This window comes from Dipodomys spectabilis, unplaced genomic scaffold, assembly GCF_019054845.1.
Source record: "Dipodomys spectabilis isolate Male_0828 unplaced genomic scaffold, ASM1905484v1 ptg000228l, whole genome shotgun sequence".
Lineage (NCBI taxonomy): Eukaryota > Metazoa > Chordata > Mammalia > Rodentia > Heteromyidae > Dipodomys > Dipodomys spectabilis.
Genome location: NW_024870905.1, coordinates 10,677,277 through 10,694,752, shown reverse-complemented (window position 1 = coordinate 10,694,752; position 17,476 = coordinate 10,677,277). Strand labels below are relative to the sequence as shown.

Here is a 17,476-nt window from a genome sequence, read left to right as displayed (position 1 = left end):
TGCCAGGTGTTGGTGGCTCGTGCCTGTCATCCTAGCTACTCAGGAGGCTGAGATCTGAGGATTTCTGTTTGAAGCCCCCCTAGGCATTAAGTTTCCCCGAGACTCCAATTAACTACCAGAAAACCAGAAATTGAGCTGTGGCTCAAAGTGGTAGAGTGCTAGCCTTGAGCAAAAGAACTCAGGGACAGTGTCCAGGTCCTGAGTTCGAGCCCCAGGACCAGTTAAAAAAAAGTGGTACCTAAACACAGTGAAATTTTACACAGCCATTAGTAAGAATATTATATTGTTTGCAGGGAAACGGATGGACCTAGAACAAATCACGTTAAGTTTGGTAAGTCAAGTTCAGAGATACTCTCATTTGCAGAAGCTAGATCTAAACACAATAGGACATGATAAATTATATAGTATTCTAGGCATTAACACAGAGTGAAACCAAAGAACATTCTTAGGGGACAAACAAAGGCACAATGCCTATGTGTCTCTGATCATATAAAATAATATTTATTGAAATAAAAAAAAATTCAGCTGGGAATGTGGCTTGGTGATAGAGTGTTTGCCTAGCATGCATGAAGCCCTGGGATTGGTTCCTCAGTATCACATACATAGAAAAAGCCACAAGTGGTGCTGTGGCTCAAATAGTAGAGCGCTAGCCTTGAGCAAAAGAAACAGGGACAATGCCCAGCCTGAGTTTAAGCCCCAGGACTGCCCGCCCCCCCTGCCCCCAATCACTTTTTAGCTGGTCAACATGGAATATAATGCCACTCATGATTTCATTTTGACTTTCCTGTTCCCAAAGCCAATAAAAAGACAGAGTTAAAAACTTATAGGCTGGGGGCTGGGAAGGTGGCTCAATGGTAGAGTGCTTGCCTTGCATGTATGAGGCCCTGGGTTTGATTCCTCAGCACCACATAAGCAAAAAGAAAAAAGCTGGAAGTGGCGCTGTGGCTCAAGTGGTAGAGCGCTAGCCTTGAGCTGAAGAGCTGAGGGACAGCGCCCAGGCCCAGAGTTCAGGCCCCATGACTGGACCCAAAAAAAAAAAAAAAGAGGAGGCAACAATGCTTGATAAGAAATGTATTCGTTATCTTGCCCATGTAATTGTAACTCCTTTGTATGGTATTCTCACAAAAAAAAAAAAAAAAGTAATAGAGTGGTACACAATAGTCAAAGTAAATTACATGCTTGTTTTGAACAATCAAAAATCACAATGAAAACCCTTACTGTATATAATTAATATATCCTTCAAAAGGATAATCATTTTCCATGAAAAATATGAAGCTGCACAGTACAACAATCTTTCACTACATGGACTTGATGGGATTTATAGTGATAATAAACAATTTATGAGAAAATAAACTGTACTATTTGTGGGTGGAGATTGGAGGGGAAACTGGGAGAAAGCAAGGGAAAGGGTAACACTGTCCAAATGTACTCTTTACCTGACTTGTCACTGTAACCCCTTTGTAATTTATAATAATAATTTTAAAAAAACTATCGATGAGGTATATGGAAGAGTGTAAAAGATTGGTATCAAACTTTCTAAAGTCCAAAACTGAAAAAGAAAAAAAATCAAGAAAAAGCAGTAGAAGCAAGACTAATAATATGGAAAAAATTACTAAAGACAACAGCTAAGAAAACTGGGGAGGCCGGGTGCAGGTGGCTCACACCTGTCATCCTAGCTACTTAGGAGGCTGAGATCTGAGGATCACAGTTCAAAGCCAACCCGGGCAGGAAAGTCTGTAAGACTCTTATCCCCAATTAACCACCAGAAAACCAGAAGGGGCGCTGTGGCTCAACTGGTAGAGCACTAGCTTTGAGCTGAGCAGCTCAGAGACAGTGCCCAGGCCCAGAGTTCAAGCCCTACAACTGACAAAAACAAAAGCAAAAACAAAAACCTGGGGGGTTGGACAAGAGGCTGATGTTTTGGCTATATTTCTGGTGGTATGTTTGTTTGGTGTGATTTTTTTTTTTTTATAAAATACCTCCTACTGTTAGTTTCCCCTGTGTGCCTTTATTTCTAATGTTCTTTGTTCTATATAAATTGTCAAATTTATTATTTTTTTTCATTTTTTAATTGTGAAAATACCATACAGAGGGGTAACATTTACATGAGCAAGGTAATGAGTACATTTCTTTTTTTTCTTTTTTTGGTGTGATTTTTGAGACTGAGTCTCCCTACATAGCCCAGGTTGGCCTCAAATTCATAATCCTCCTGCCTCAGCTTCCTGAGCTGGGATTACAAGTGTGTGTGCACCACCATGTGCAGCTTGGTCCAAGTTTTTAGCTCTTATCTTTTGAAAATTAAAAGGCAATCATCAAATAAGAACGGTATGAAAACAACAAACAGAAACTAGACATTTTTCATTAAGAAGCACTATTACAAACCTACTAAATGTGGGCTATACAGACCTGTAATCCTAGTTACCCAGGAGGTAGGAAAGGGTATGGAGTTTGAGGCTGGCCCAAACAAAAGCCTGGGACCCTAACCTGAAAAATAAACTAAAATGCAAAAGGTCTGAGGCGAATCCCACAAAACACGGTGTCTACCTAGCAAATGTAAGGCCAAGCAAGAACAGATGAACCAGTACCACCAGAACAGATGAACAAAAAAACTCTAAAATTGCAATGATAATGATAGAGACCTACTGAAAAGAAAGATGCAAATTAATACATGCCACGAAAACAACCACCTAATCTCCTATTCACCCCTTTGTAGCCAAGTCTCCAAGATGGCACCAGCAAAATTCTCACTTCCCACTATTTCGCTGAATCTGCTCTGAATTAGTTCTACTTGGGCAACTAGTGAGAGTATGGCAGAGAAGACAACGTGACATCCAAGGCCAGGATAGAGAAGCAACCGGGACTCAGTCTTCTCCTCTTGGCCTACTCGCTCTCCCTGAAGAGCCAGCAGCTCCTTCCTATGAGGCGATCAAGCATAGTTGCCCACACATGGCAGAACAGAGGCCTTTCCACAATCAGCAAGCAAGCACCAAACTGCCTGCCAGCTGCATGAACCCAGGTTAGGTCGGCAAGCGACTGGAGCTCAGCTACCAGGTGTGTGAAGTGACCTCACGCAGGATGGTGAGCCAGAATGAATGACTCAACTAGATCTCTGTGGAATTCCTGACAGAAATTGAGATAATAAATACTTCAGCTGCACAACTTTTGGGCTGCTGTGCAGTTACTAAGCTCCTCTAATAAAATCCAGCATTACTTTTTTAGGACCCATTCAAGAGCAAGTACTGGGTCAGCTACTTTCTGTCATGTGACTTAAGCCCAGCAGTAGATGTTCAGTATGACTGTAATAGGAGGACTGCTGGCAAATGTGCTAGCATGGCCACAGATGCTTGTGGTTCTAGCGAGCTCTCTCTAACGATATTAGCTCTAAATCCATTCTGGAACAGGTACAAAGTTCAGGACAGTCCTTAATCTCTTTCTTCCTTCCTATGTTCCCCACAGCTACCTACAAAGACACCATCTTGGCTGTTTTGCTTTTTCAGCGGATACACCCCAGATCTATTTCTTGCCTCAAGAATTTGCTTACTTTCTAATTCCATAAGTTTATCGGTCACATTTTGCACATCTGTACCTTGCCCTTTCCAAGTGTAAAATGCAATCATTTTTTAAAGTAGATTGGCCAAGTTGTGCCACCACATTACGAGTCAGTTTGGAATGCTTCCACCCACTCCACAGCCCCCTCACGCCCTCGCACTGCTAACACTCAGCTTCTCTCTTGCGATCCCAGAAAATCAGTGCACCCTCTGCCTACCAGGTCCCTTGTATGATTCAACCTTTGCATGAAGGTCCCTGGCTTTTTTCACTGAGCATGCTTTGAAAGACTCAGAGCATCCTCATATATGCCAAGGTAGGTAGCTAGGTACAGATAAGTTGGAGCATATTCAGTAATCTCTTTCAATTTTTTTTTTTTTGGGTCCGGTTGTGGGGCCTGAATTCTGGGACTGGGCGCTGTCCCTCAGCTCTTCAGCTCAAGGCTAGCGCTCTACCACTTGAGCCACAGCGCCACTTCTAGCTTTTTTCTTTTTGCTTATGTGGTGCTGAACCCAGGGCCTCAGGCATGCAAGGCAAGCGCTCTACCACTAAGCCACCTTTCCAGCCCCCTCTTTCAATTTTTGAATAATACTCCATTATATACTAAATTGTGCCTATCCACTGACCCTCTAGAAGGACCTTTAGACTGTTGCTAATTTTCACTATGATGAATAATACTCCATAAGATCACTGCTTATAAATCTTGTGTGGGTGTCTTCATTTCTTTTGGAAGACTTTTTGGGTCACACTGTAAGTATGTGTGTATGTGCACGCGTGTGCGCTGGTGCTAGGACTTGAACTCACACTGTAAGTGTGTGTGTATGTGTGCTGGTGCTAGGGCTTGAACTCAGGGCCTGGTCATTCTCCTATAACTATTTCACTCAACACTGGTGCTCCACTACTTGAACCACACCTCCATTTCCAGTTTCTTTTGCTGATTAATTACAGATAAAGAGTTTCACAGACTTTCCTACTCAGCTGGGCTTTGGACCTTGATCCTCTAATCTCAGCTTCCTGAGTAGTTAAAAATTACAGGCGTAAGCAAGCCAACAGTACTGGGCCCTTTCAGTATTTTTATTTTTGCCAGTCCTGGGGCTTGAACTCAGGGCCTGGACACTGTCCCTGAGCTAGTACTCTACCTCTGAGCCATAGCGCCATTTCTGACTTTTTCTGTTTATGTAGCACTGCGGAATTGAACCCAGGGCTTCATGCATGCTAGGCAAGCAATCCACCACTAACTCACTTTCCCAGCCTGACCTTTCAGTTTTTCAGAAACTGCTGAATTGTTTTCCAGTGTGTGTGTTTTCCAGTTGTGGGGCTGGAACTCTGGGCCTGGATGCTGTCCCTCAGCTCTTCACCTCAAGGCTAGCGCTTGAGGCACAGCACCACTTCCAATTTTCTGGTGGTTAATTGGAGATCAGAGTCTCATGGACATTATTGCCTGGACTGGCTTTGAACCTCAATCCTCAGATCTCAGCCTCCTGAGTAGCTAGGATTACAGGCATGAGCCACCAGCACCCAGTTCAGCTATCTTTTTGATCAGCAACTCAGTGGAAGAGTTAACAAGTGGCTCCTGCTCTCAGAAAAAGACATCCAGGATCCTGGCACTGCAGACCCCATTAGTCTGGACTAAATGGATGCTATTAGCTGGGTGCTGGTGGCTCACCTGCAATCCTAGCTACTCAGAAGGCTGAGATTTGAAAATCGAGATTCAGAACCAGGCCGAGCAGATAAATCTGTAAGACCCCAATTAACCAGCAAAAAGCCAAAGTGGAGGGGCAGCCCAAGTGGTAGAATACAAACCTTGAGGGAAAAAGCCAAGCCAGAGTATAAGACCCTGAGTTCAAGTCCAAGTACCCATACCAAACAAATTAACAAAACAAAAACAAAAAGAAAAAGCAAAGCTGAGTGCTGGTACCTCACGCCTATAAACCTAAGTATTCAGGAGGCTGAGATTTAAGGATTGGGGTTTGAAGCCAGTCCAGCCAGGAAAGTCACTCAACTGGTGGTACCTCTGGTTCCTGTAAGCTCTGGTCTAACAGTTTTTCACAAGCATAGGTTTTCAATTCACAAAGTGGGCTCATGCCTCTCATCCACTCATAGCAGGCAATAATGCCTAGTAGTGTGGGTAATCGTGTAGATAATGATAAGCAAAATCTTAACAAATTCTAGTAGTGTTCTTACTGCTACATTAAGCTGGGAAGACACTGGTACTGGGGGGGGGGGGGGGGGGGTGTTGGTCCTGGAAGCAGAAGACAACGATGGGAGTGTCCTCACTTAGAAGATGAATAAATCCCCCATGTGAGTATCAGGACTATTACAGGTTCATCAACCAGCATTAGAAAACTAAGTAAGACAGAAACACTCAAACTGTGGAAGCACAGTTACTCCTTACCTGCTAAAAGCCTTAAAGAGATGGAGGTAACTCTGGAGTCCAGATTGGGAAAAGAAGGCTCATGCCTATAAGTCTAGCTACTCAGGAGGCTAAGATCTGAGGACCATGGTTTGAAGCCACACACACACACCGAAGTCGGACACACACATACACACACACACACACACACACACACACACACACACACACACACACACACACACACGCGCGCACACCTTAGCTATTCAGGAGGTGGAGATCTGAAGTCGGAGGTTTGAGCCAATCTGGGCAGACAAATCTGTGAGACTCTTACTCAAGATCCTGCTGGAACTAAACCAAACCAAACAACCAAACCAAAACTCTCCTAAAATATTGAGGTTTCCCTTCAGAGGTGGCAAGGCAGAATGTTTTGTTTTTCTGCAGTACTGGCTAGAGATGGAACACAAGACCTTGATAGGCAAACAAACCTTGATAGGGCCTTAATAGATCGTGACAGGCAAACACTGTATCACTGAGCTATGCTTTCAGCCCTTATTTGTCTTTTGTTTTTTGAGATAAGGTCTCACTATGAAGCAAAAGCAGGCTTTGATCTAGCTATATAATCCAGGCTATCAACTGAACTCTTGATACCCCGTCTCTGCCTTCTAAATGCTGGGATTATAGGTGTGTACCACCATGCTTAGCTGCAAGTAGGACTAGACACAAAGTTCTGGCTCCATTTCAGGAGAGGGCAGTATGGTAGTTAGGAAAGCAGCCCAGAAGAGAAAAGGGGTATATGAGATGACCTGACATAAAGGGGGTCTGGGAAGTATAGCTGTGGCTCAAGTGGGAGAGTACTAGTCTTGAGTGGAAAAGCTCAAGGACAGTGACCAGGCCCTGAGTTTACGCCCCAGGACGGACACAAAAAGAAAGAAGAGGAGAGGGGAGGGGAAGGAAAAAAGGAAAAAGGGAAGGACAGAGGGAGGGGAAGGGGGGAAGAAAAGAAGAAAAAGAAGAAAAGAGAGGAAAGGAGGGAAGGGAAGGAGGAAGGGGGGAAGGAGACAGACAAAAACGAGTCTGGGCTTTACACTAGGGTAAAAACAGCTACCCTCTAAATGAACATTTACTATCTCCCCCTTGCAACTTGTTCATTCATGTCTCCATGATGTATGTCTTTTACTTCTCCAGGACTAACCACCCTCTATCATATCCTTTGTTCAAGAGCAATATGACCCACAGTATAACCCCTGCTTTCACTGTATTTGATGTCGGTATAATTTGTGGAGGAGAAGGGGAAAAACAAGTCGTTTAAATAAGGATACAGGTGGACCCGTTGCAACAATGAGAAGTACAAGTCGTTATGTCGAAAACGAACTTTATAACTTTGGTGGGGGGGGGGCCACGGGGATGATTGGGGGGGGAGGATGGGAAGGGATGGGAAGGGGAAACAAAGGAGGAGGCTACAATGCTTGATAAGAAATATACTCATTATCTTGCACATGTAATTGTAACCCCTCTGTACAGTATTTTCACAATAAAAATAAATACAAATTTTAAAAAAAGAACAATATGAGACTCTGCTCCTATTCCTGACAACAGAGATGATAGGTAGAGGCTCAAATGCTGAAAATGACTTTCAGACTCAAAACCTGCATTTCAAGTCAGGGTGGTAGAATATTAAGCTGGGCAGCTCCACAGCGCTGAAAAGGCACTGCCCAGGAGGGAACCAAGAAGGATCAAAATGTAACCAACAGATCTGGGAGCGTGGTTTAGTGGGAAAGTGCTCACCTAGCAGGCATGAAGCCCTGGGTTCAATGCCTCAGTGCCACACACACAGAAAAAGCCAGAAGCAGCCCTGTGGCTCAAGTGGTGGAGTGCTAGCCGTAAGCAAAAGAAGCTGAGGGACAGTGCCCAGGCTCTGAGTTCAAGCCCCAGGACTGGCAAAAACAAAACAAAACGTATGTTTTATCTATGATATGTCCACCCCCACACCATGAGTCTAAATTTGGGAAGCAAAAAGATGGCAGTAAAAAACAAATCAAGAAATGTGTGCAAGCCTCTCCCAACCCCTTCTCTCCCTTTTCTTTTTCCAACTATAAAAGATACAAGGCTAAAACAACCACATTAGGGGCTGGGAAGGTGGCTCAGTGGTAGAGCGCTTGCCTTGCATGCCTGAGGCCCTGGGTTCGATTCCTCAGCAGCACATAAGCAGAAAAAGCCAGGAGTGGAACTGTGGCTCAAGTGGTAGAGTGCTAGCCTTGAGCTGAAGAGCTGAGGGACAGCGCCCAGGCCCAGAGTTCAGGCCCCATGACTGTCAAAAAAAAAACAAAAAACAAAAACAAAAAAAAAAACCAACCACATCACCTTCTGTAAGGTGTATGTGGTCACTGACATTCTACTGGAGGATTTCTTGTTTTGCCCTTCCTGTTCGGAAGACACAATACATATTCCTCAGCCAAAAGAATAAAAGCTAGGGCTGGGAAGGTGGCTCAGTGGTAGAGCGCTTGCCTTGCATGCTTGAGGCCCTGGGTTCAATTTCCCAGCACCACATAAGCAAAAAGAAAAAAAGCCGGAAGTAGTGCTATGGCTCAAGTGGTAGAGCGCTAGCTTTGAGCTGAAGAGCTGAGGGACAGCGCCCAGGCCCAGAGTTCAGGCCCCACGACCGGACCCCCCCCCCCAAAAAAAAAAGAATAAAAGCCAGGGCTGGGAAGGTGGCTCAGTGGTAGAGTGCTTGCCTCGCATGTTTGAAGCCCTGGGTTCTATTCTCAGCACCACATAAGCAGAAAAAAATGGAAGTGGCACTGTGGTTCAAGTGGTAGAGCACTAGCCTTAAGCTGAAGAGCTGAGGGACAGCACCCAGGCCCAATGTTCAGGCCCCAACACCGACAAAAAAAAAAAAAAGAAAAGAAAAAAGAATAAAAGCCAAATGAAGCATGGTGGCACACTCATAATCCCAGCACTCAGGAAGTAGAGGAAGAAGGATTCAAATTTTAGGCCAATCTGGGCCACATATTCAAAGTCTCAAAAACCCATGACCTAGGTAGGGGATGTAGTTCAGTGGTAGAGCAAGTTTTTGAGTTCTAATCAGGAAAAAAAGAAAAAGAAAAATGGAAGCCAGGTACTGATAGTTCAAGTGTGTAACCTTAGCTATTCTGAGATCTGAGGATCCTGGTTTGAAGCCAGCCTGGGCAGGAAAAGTCATAAGACTCATTAACCAGAAGTGAAGCTGTGGCTCAAGTGGTAGAGTGGCAGCCTTAGGCAAAAGAAGCTAAGGAATGTCACCTAGCCCGTACGTTCAAGCCTCAGGACTGGGACAAAAAAAAAAAAGGGAATAGGAAAATCTATATCCTAACTAAAATTGATGATACACAGTCTGAGCTTGTTCATCTTAGACTCCTACCTATGTCAAAAACATGACTCAAAAAAAAAAAACAAACATGACTCCCTGTTTGTCAAAGTCATGTGCAGCCGTTTCTCAGTCTTGCATAGCTGTGGGCATTCCTTACAGGTTGGTGCTTAGAAAAGTAGTGCTCAGCCAGGCACTGATGGCGCATGCCTGTACTCCCTGCTACTCAGGAGGCTGAGATCTGAGGATTAAGATCTGATGCCAGTCCAGCATGAAAATCTATGAAACTCTTATCCCCAACTAAGCGCCAAAAAAGCCCAAAGTGGAGTTGTGGTTCAAATGGTAGAGGGAAAGCCTTGAGCAAAAAAGCTCAGAAATAGCACCAGGCCCTGAACTCAAACCCCATGACTAGCACCACACAAACAACAAATAAACAAGAAAAACTGGGTTGGGATGTAGCTCAATAGCAAAGCACTTCCCTAGTAAGCTCAAAGTCCTGGGTTCAATCTCCAGTGTCAAAAAAGACAAGACCAGCCAGGTGCTGGTGGCTCACGCCTGTAATCCTAGCTACTCAGGAGGCTGAGATCGGAGGATCATGGTTCAAAGCCAGCCTGGGCAGGAAAACCACCAGAAAACCAGAAGTGGCGCAGTGGCTCAAGTGGTAGAGCGCTAGCCTTGAGGTGAAGAGCTGAGGGACAGAGCTCAGGCTGAATTCAAGCCCCACAACCACCAAAAAAAAAAAAAAAAAGGAAAAAGAAAAGTTAAACAAAAAATGGTTCTCAATTATCTTCCCTTCCCAACCTACATAGGATGGAATGCATTCCCCTCAATACCAGTATTCTTTCTGGCTGTGATTCTCAACCTGACAGGCATCAGAAGGTGAAACAGGCAGTGAGTACTGTGGCCTGGATCTTGGTGGTGACCTAAGCAGCATCTTCTTGGAAACACATCTGGGACACCACTCAACCCAGTCCTTCCAAACATGTAACAAGAACCTTTTGTTTTGATGCTAAACAATCAAAATGATTCTTCCTTTGAAACTCAATTCTTTTTTTCAAATGCTATCCCCCTTAATTATAAAGAAATAAATAACTATTGGGCTGGGAAGGTGGCTTAGTGGTAGAGCGCTTGCCTTGCATGCATGAGGCCCTGGGTTCGATTCCTCAGCACCACATAAGCAAAAAGAACAAAGCCGGAAGTGGTGCTGTGGCTCAAGTGGTAGAGCGCTAGCCTTGAGCTGAAGAGCTGAGGGACAGCGCCCAGGCCCAGACTTCAGGCCCACGACTGGACTCAAAAAAAAGAAAAAAAGAAAAAAGCCCGAAGTGGCGCTGTGGCTCAAGTGGTAGAGCGCTAACCTTGAGCTGAAGCTCTGAGGGACAGCACCCAGGCCCAGAGTTCAGGCCCATGACTGGACCAAAAAAAAAAAACAAGAAATAAATAACTATTGACAAACCTCTTATGATAATCACTGTATTAAAAAAACAAAACAGGATATTGACTACACACACACACAAAAATAGAAGTTTTAAGGCTGGGAAGGTGGCTCAATGGTAGAGTGCTTGCCTTGCATGCATGAGGCCCTGGGTTCAATTCCTCAGCACCACATAAGCAGAAAAAGCCAGAAGTGGCACAAGTGGTAGAGCGCTAGCTTTAAGCTGAAGAGCTGAGGGACAGCCAAGCCCCATGACCAACCAAAAAAAAAAAGATGTTTTATGTTTATTACACTCATAAAATTCCAGTAACTCTGAGAGTATGCACAGATCATTCTGCAGTTTCACAGATACTCATGTCACCTTATTTCCCATCATCAATAACTCTTTCTAATGCATTTTAGTTGTTTTTGACTCCCTACAAATTCCCTGAATTGGGAAATATAGGTCATCTTCAAACTGGCATGTTTCTACAAATTACTAACACAGGAAGTATTTGTACCTAAGTTCAAGATCACCTTGATAGTGGAGGTGTAGCTCAAGTGGTAAAGCACTTGCTTTGCAAGCATGAGACCCAGGGTTCAAGCCCCAGTACTCCTGCCCCCTAACACCCATCTTTATATGTGCTTTTTCTACTTACTAACCTATGAAATTTGAGGTTTAAAAAACCCTTCCAGGCAAGGTTCACTAGATATCTGGGAGAAGGAAGACAAAAGACTTTATTGTGTGTGTGCCAGGGCTTGAATTTAGGACCTGGGCACTGTCCCTGAGCGTCCTCCCACCCCCCCCACCCCGCCCCCCGGACTGTCAATCTACCACTTGAGCCACAGTTTCACTTGCAGCTTTTAGTGGTTAACTGGACATATGAGCCTCAACAGGCTATCTTGCCCCAGCTGGCTTCAAACCATGATCCTTAGATCTCAGCCCCAAAGTAGCTAGGATTGTAAGTGTGAGCCACCATCGCCTAGCAAAGACCTTTCTTTCTTCTTCTTTCTTTTCTTCCATTCATCCCGCTTGGACTCAGAGCCTGGGCACTATCCCTGAGCTCAGTTCTGCTCAACACTGTGCTCTACCACTTTGAGCCACCATGCCACTTCTGGTTTTCTGGTGACTAACTGGAGATGAGAGTCTCATGGATTTACCTGCCTGATCTGGCTTTGAACTGAGATCTTCAGATCCCAACCTCCTGAGTAGCTAGGATTAAGGCATGAGCCGACAGATCATATGATTTCTTTTTTTTTTTTTGGTCGGCCGTGGGGCTTGAACTCTGGGCCTGGGCGCTGTCCCTCCGCTCTTCAGCTCAAGGCGAGCGCTCTACCACTTGAGCTACAGTGCCACTTCCGGTTTTCTGGTGGTTTATTGGAGATAGGAGTCTCACGGTCTCTCCTGCCCAGGCTGGCTTTGAACCTCGATCCTCAGATCTCAGCCTCCTGAGTAGCTAGGATTACAGGCGTGAGCCACCAGCGCCCGGCTAGATCATATGATTTCTTGGACCTCGACAATACTGACCACTAAAAGATATCTCTGAATGCACAGACACACAAATACTATACATATAAGTTTATAATATTTAAATTCATAAAAACATATAGAAAGCTACTCATGACATTAAGATCTAAGGACTCTAGTTAAAAGCCAGCCCAGGCATACAAATCTGAGACTCCTATCTCCAATTAACCAGAAAAAAAAGGAAGTGGAGGTGGCTCAAGTGGTAGAGTATACCACCAGTCTTTCATGAAAAAGCTTAAGTGAGAATGAAAGGCCCTGGGTTCAAGCCACAGTTCTGGCACAAGCAAGAGCATACATACGCGTACACACATACACAGACATATATACACACACTAACTGTAGGACTGTTTGCTTGAAGAGTAAGAGAAACAATTACATAGAAGTATGAATAATAAGGTTTTCTTTTAAGGTTATTCATTTCTCTGGGGAAAAATATTATGGTTTAACTTAAAATTTTTCTTTTTTGATTCAAGACTAGGACTTAAACTTGGCACCTGATGCTTTCACTCACTGGCTGGTGCTCTACCAAATGAGCCACACCTCCAATGCCTAAGTTAGGACTTTTAAATGAGAAATAAGTGGATAAGCTTGTATCAAAAAAAGTTGGCAAGGATATGTGCAGGTACACCTGTTTCAACATGGTGGAAATAAATTTCAAAGGTCCTTCTAGCTCAGGCTGACAGTTACTAGACACTAAATAAACCCAAGAAAAGGCAAAGCTACATTACCATACTTGGCGCCTCCAAGTTTAGGTACATTGAAGAACTTCTTAGGTGATCTGTCATCTAATGTTTCAATAAGGTACTCAAAGGCATATCCTGGAAAAAAAAAAATCATGCTTTATTAAACACAGCTACGAAGTATATTAACTCAAAGTAAAGACACCTGGAAACTTGTCCAAGAGAACTTGCTGCAAATCGGTGAAATTAAAAGTACATATAAGAGGCTGGGAAGGTGGCTCAGTGGTAGAGTGCTTGCCTTGAATGCATGAGGCCTTGGGTTCAATTCCTTAGCAACACATATGCAGAAAAATCTAGAAGTGGCACTCTGGCTCAAGTGGTAGAGTGCTATCCTTGAGCGGAATGCTGAGGGACAGAGCCCAGACCCAGAGTTCAGGCCCCAGGACCAGCAAAACAAAAACAAAAACAAAAAAAACTGTGGCTCCTTCAGTGAAAAAGTTATGGGCCAGTAACCACACCGAGTTTAAGCCTCAGTACTAGTATACACACACATCACATATGGCCAAATGTCCACCATATTAGGACAGTATAGTTCTGAACCATGACTTTGTGTATGTATGTGTGCGAGTGTGTAATGGTACCAGGGCTTGAACTCATCTCTTAACTTTGTCACTAAAAGCTAGTGCTCTACCACTTGAGTCATAACCCCACTTCTAGCTTTTTGCTGGTTAACCAGACTAGTTGGGTTCAAATTGAGATCTCAGTCTTCAGAGTGGCTAGGATTACAAGCCTGAGCCACCCAGTCCCTAGCTGAACTACAACTTGTCAAGTAAAAAGTGGTAATAATCCACTAGTACAATATATTTAAATGCACGAGAAGAGACAATAATGATAATCTAAACAATATACATGGCATGGCTTAAAGATATCCCCTGAAAATTGAGTAAGGACAGACAGAACAATTGAGATAACAATGTTAGGATTAAAAAATAATAATCTATCGATTTTTACAGAGCACTGAAGAACAGACCAAAACAAACAGGTTCTCAGGTCTCAAAATTGAACATTAAAAAAAGTAAAAGCAAATTCTCCTCACGAGATAGGGGTCTCATTTGAATGTGTCCCTGCTCCTAAGGGGAGGTAGGGAGACCTTGAGTTTGAAAAGAACATTCCAATCTTTTGTGCAGATCTGCAGTGGGTGGGCAGGACCCTCAACTCAACATTGGTTAGCACTTTCATCCAAAATGAGAAGAGATGAGCTTACTCCACTCTCGAGAGCGGACAGGGGTGGTTTCTGGGTTTGTTGGGGGAAAGAGTGAGGGACAGAGAGGTAAATGGAGGCGGCTGAACGCTGCCAATAAACGATCTGGGCAGCCGGCGGCTGAACGCTCAGCCTTAATGGGCGCCTCACTTCGCTTTCCAGAGGCACAGACAGAGGGAGGGGCTGCAGACTGCTCCGTGCAATCCACAAATAACGGCCTTACGCCCAAACAAGGGGCCACAGCCCCCACCACACCCCCACGGCTGACATCCGGGGTGCGGGCGGGCAGAGGAAGATGGTGGGCATTCTCCCTGTCCCTGTGGTGACTGACACGAGCCGGAGTCGGGGGCATCAAGCGGCGACCCCCGGGGGGTCGAGGACAGAGGCGGAGGCCAGGCTCCCGCGGCCCAGCATTCTCAAGAAGAGTTCGAACCCTAAAGGCCTCAGCGCCCTGAGGGGAGCCCGAACCCCCCCAAGGCCCGGGATGCTGAGTGAGGCCCAGCGCCCTGAGGGCAGCCCGAACCCCAAAGGCCTGGGAGCCCAGTGGGGCTCGGCGCCCTGAGGGGAGCCCGAACCCCAACACTGAACCCCAAAGGACCGGGTGAACGAGTGAGGCCCAGCGCCTTCAGGGAAACCCGAACCTAAAGGCCTAGGCGCCCAGTGCGGCCCGGCACCCCGAGGGGAGCCCGGACCCCAGGCCGCGGCGCCCCGAGGGGAGCCCGGACCCCAGGCCGCGGCGCCCCGCGGGGAGCCCGGACCCCAGGCCGCGGCGCCCCGAGGGGAGCCCGGACCCCAGGCCGCGGCGCCCCGAGGGGAGCCCGGACCCCAGGCCGCAGCGCCCCGAGGGGAGCCCGGACCCCGACGCTGAAGCCCGACCCCCAAAGGCTCGGGCGCCGAGTGCGGCCCGGCGCCCTGCGGGGAGCCCGGACCCTCACGCTGAGCCCCGGAGGCCCGAGCGCGGCCCGGCGCCCTGCGGGGAGCCCGGACCCCCAAGGCCCCGCGCCCGCCAGGCCGCTGCTGCCGAGGGACCCACGCAGGCAGCCCCGCACCGACCTGCACCGGGGGCGTCCATGGCTGGGGACCATATTCCCCCGCGGGGAGGGCGGCGGGAGGAGGGGACCGGGCCGGGAGGACGGGAGGAGGGAGGCGGGCGGACCGGCGAGGGTGGACGGAAGGCAGCAGTCTCGTGCGAAACACCGCGAGAGCTGTTAGAACGGGTCCCAGGTCGGCGTTCGCGGGATTTGACGCCTTACTCCCGCGAGATCTTCAGACCAGGGGAAACAAAGAAAGGGAGGGGGCGGAACCCAAGCGGTGCCTTGCGCAGTCGCAGCAGCTCAGAAGGGGCGGGGCGGGGGCGCTTCGAGGGGCGGGGCTCTGTGGGCGTGGCGCCGGGCGTCACTAGCTCCGCCCCCGGGCGCCTCCCGCCAGAGTCTCCGGGTTCTGAGAAAGAGTGGCGGCGCGTCCGGGCAGAGTCTTCCGGACTGAGGGTCTCGGAACCCGAACTCCTAGGAAGAACGGCTAAGGAGGACAGGATTCTCTGAGCCAGGCCGCAGGCTAAGCAGGGGTTTGTGGGGTCGCCCTGATGAGCGCAGAGAAGGCGCTGGAGGAAGTGTTGAAGGCGTGATTTTTTTTGTCTGTGGTGGGGCTTGAACTCGCGGCGGGGGTGCAACGCAGGAGGGAGGGGCCTCAGGAATCAGGCGTGAGCCCAGAGCATGCTTTTTCCTAAATATTGTCGTTATTTATTCATGTATTTAGTGCTGGTCCTGGGGCTTGAACTCGGGGCCTGGGCGCCGCCCCTGAGCTTTTCCACTCCAGGCTGGTGCTCTACCACTTGAGCCACAGCTCCACTCCTGGCTTCTTGGCAGAGATAAGAGTCTCATGGACTTTCCTGCCCTGGATTCACACTGCGAGTGTGAGGCCCTGGGTTCAAACCCCAGTACCAGCACAAGGGGGAAAACAAAACAAAAAAAATTACCTGCACTTTGCATGTTTCTTCCCACTCTTACCAATCTCCAGTTTACTTTTCGCTCCCAGAAAGGCCTGGGGTCCTGGACAGTGGAACCACTGCTTGCTTACATCACATTTCTCAATCCCAGCTTTGCCCGCAGCATTCCTGGTACTGACCCATTAGAACTTCCTCATGGAAGAGTGTTTGTCTTCTGAAATTCCAGACTATATCTTTCTCCCTAGGGTGCCCTATCTTAAATCTCCTCGGCTTGCCCCTTCCTCCATCCATCCATTAAATGTTCAAATGTTCAAGGCATAAATATGCTTCAGAGCCAGGTGCTGGTGGCTCACAACTGTCACTCTAGCTATTCAAGAGGCTAAGGTCTGAGGATGACTGTTCAAAGCCAGCTTGGCCAGGAAAGTCTGTGAGACTCTTACCTCCAATTGATCACAGAAAAAGCAGGAAGTGGAAATGTGGCTCAAGTGGAAGACTGCTAACCTTGAGCAAAAATGCTCAGGGATAGCACCCAGACCCTGAGCTCAAGCCCCAGGACAGGCAAATAAGTAAATAAATAAAAGCTTAGGGACAGGGCCCACGTTCTGAGTTCAAGCCCTAAGACCAGCACTAAATAAATAAGCTTCAGGGCTCAGGCCTGGCTCCTCTTCATTTCCCCTAGTCCAGTGCACCCTCCCCACCTTTGGCTGGAGATATTAGTCCATATGTTTATTCTTCTTAGCCTACCTGACATCCAAAACCACCTAAATCCAGAGGTGTAACCTGCCTGGCACCTGCTGGGAACTGCCAACATCCCATGGGCACCCCAGATACAAAATCTGACTGTTGCTGGGCACTGGTGGCTCACGTCTGTTATTCTAGCTGCTCAAGGAGGCTGAGGTCTAAGGATTATGCTTCAAAGCCAGCCTGGGCAGGAAGATCTGTGAGACTCTTACCTCCAATTAACCAAAAACTGGAAGTGGTGCTGTGTCTCAAAGTGGCACTATCCTTGAGCTGAAGAGCTGAGGGACAACGTACCCAGGCCCAGAGTTCAAACCCCACAATCAACGAAAAACAAACATACAGAGTCTCACCGTTTGCCCTAAAACACACAGTCAATTTTGTATTGCATCCATCAGTGCTCTGCCACTTGACCGCTGCCCAAGCCATGGACCGTTTTCCATGTGTTCACCTTTTTTTTTTTTTTCGTTGGTGCCCAGGCCAGGCACTGTCCCTCAGCTCTTCAGCTCACAGCTAGCGATTTGCCACTTGAGCCACAGAGCCACTTTCGACTTTTTCTGCTTATGTGGTGCTGAGGAATCAAACCCAGGGCCTCATGCATTCAAGGCAAGCGCTCTACCACTGAACCACCTTCCCAGCCCTCACCTTCTTTCCTTAATACCACACAA

The 17,476-nt window shown here is 47.0% G+C and overlaps 1 protein-coding gene across 1 annotated transcript in view; it reads right to left on the bottom strand.

Moving 5' to 3' along the window:
• Positions 1-15,282, bottom strand: part of Ireb2 (iron responsive element binding protein 2) — a 48,135-nt gene extending 32,853 nt beyond the window's left edge. The window contains exons 1-2 of the mRNA XM_042697711.1: positions 15,179-15,282; positions 12,913-13,002 (exon numbers count right to left, since the gene is read on the bottom strand). Of these exons, the coding sequence (XP_042553645.1) occupies positions 12,913-13,002; positions 15,179-15,197 (109 nt within the window). The 5' untranslated portion in view covers positions 15,198-15,282. The remainder of the gene's footprint in view (positions 1-12,912; positions 13,003-15,178) is intronic.
• Between the last annotated feature and the right edge of the window lie 2,194 nt (positions 15,283-17,476).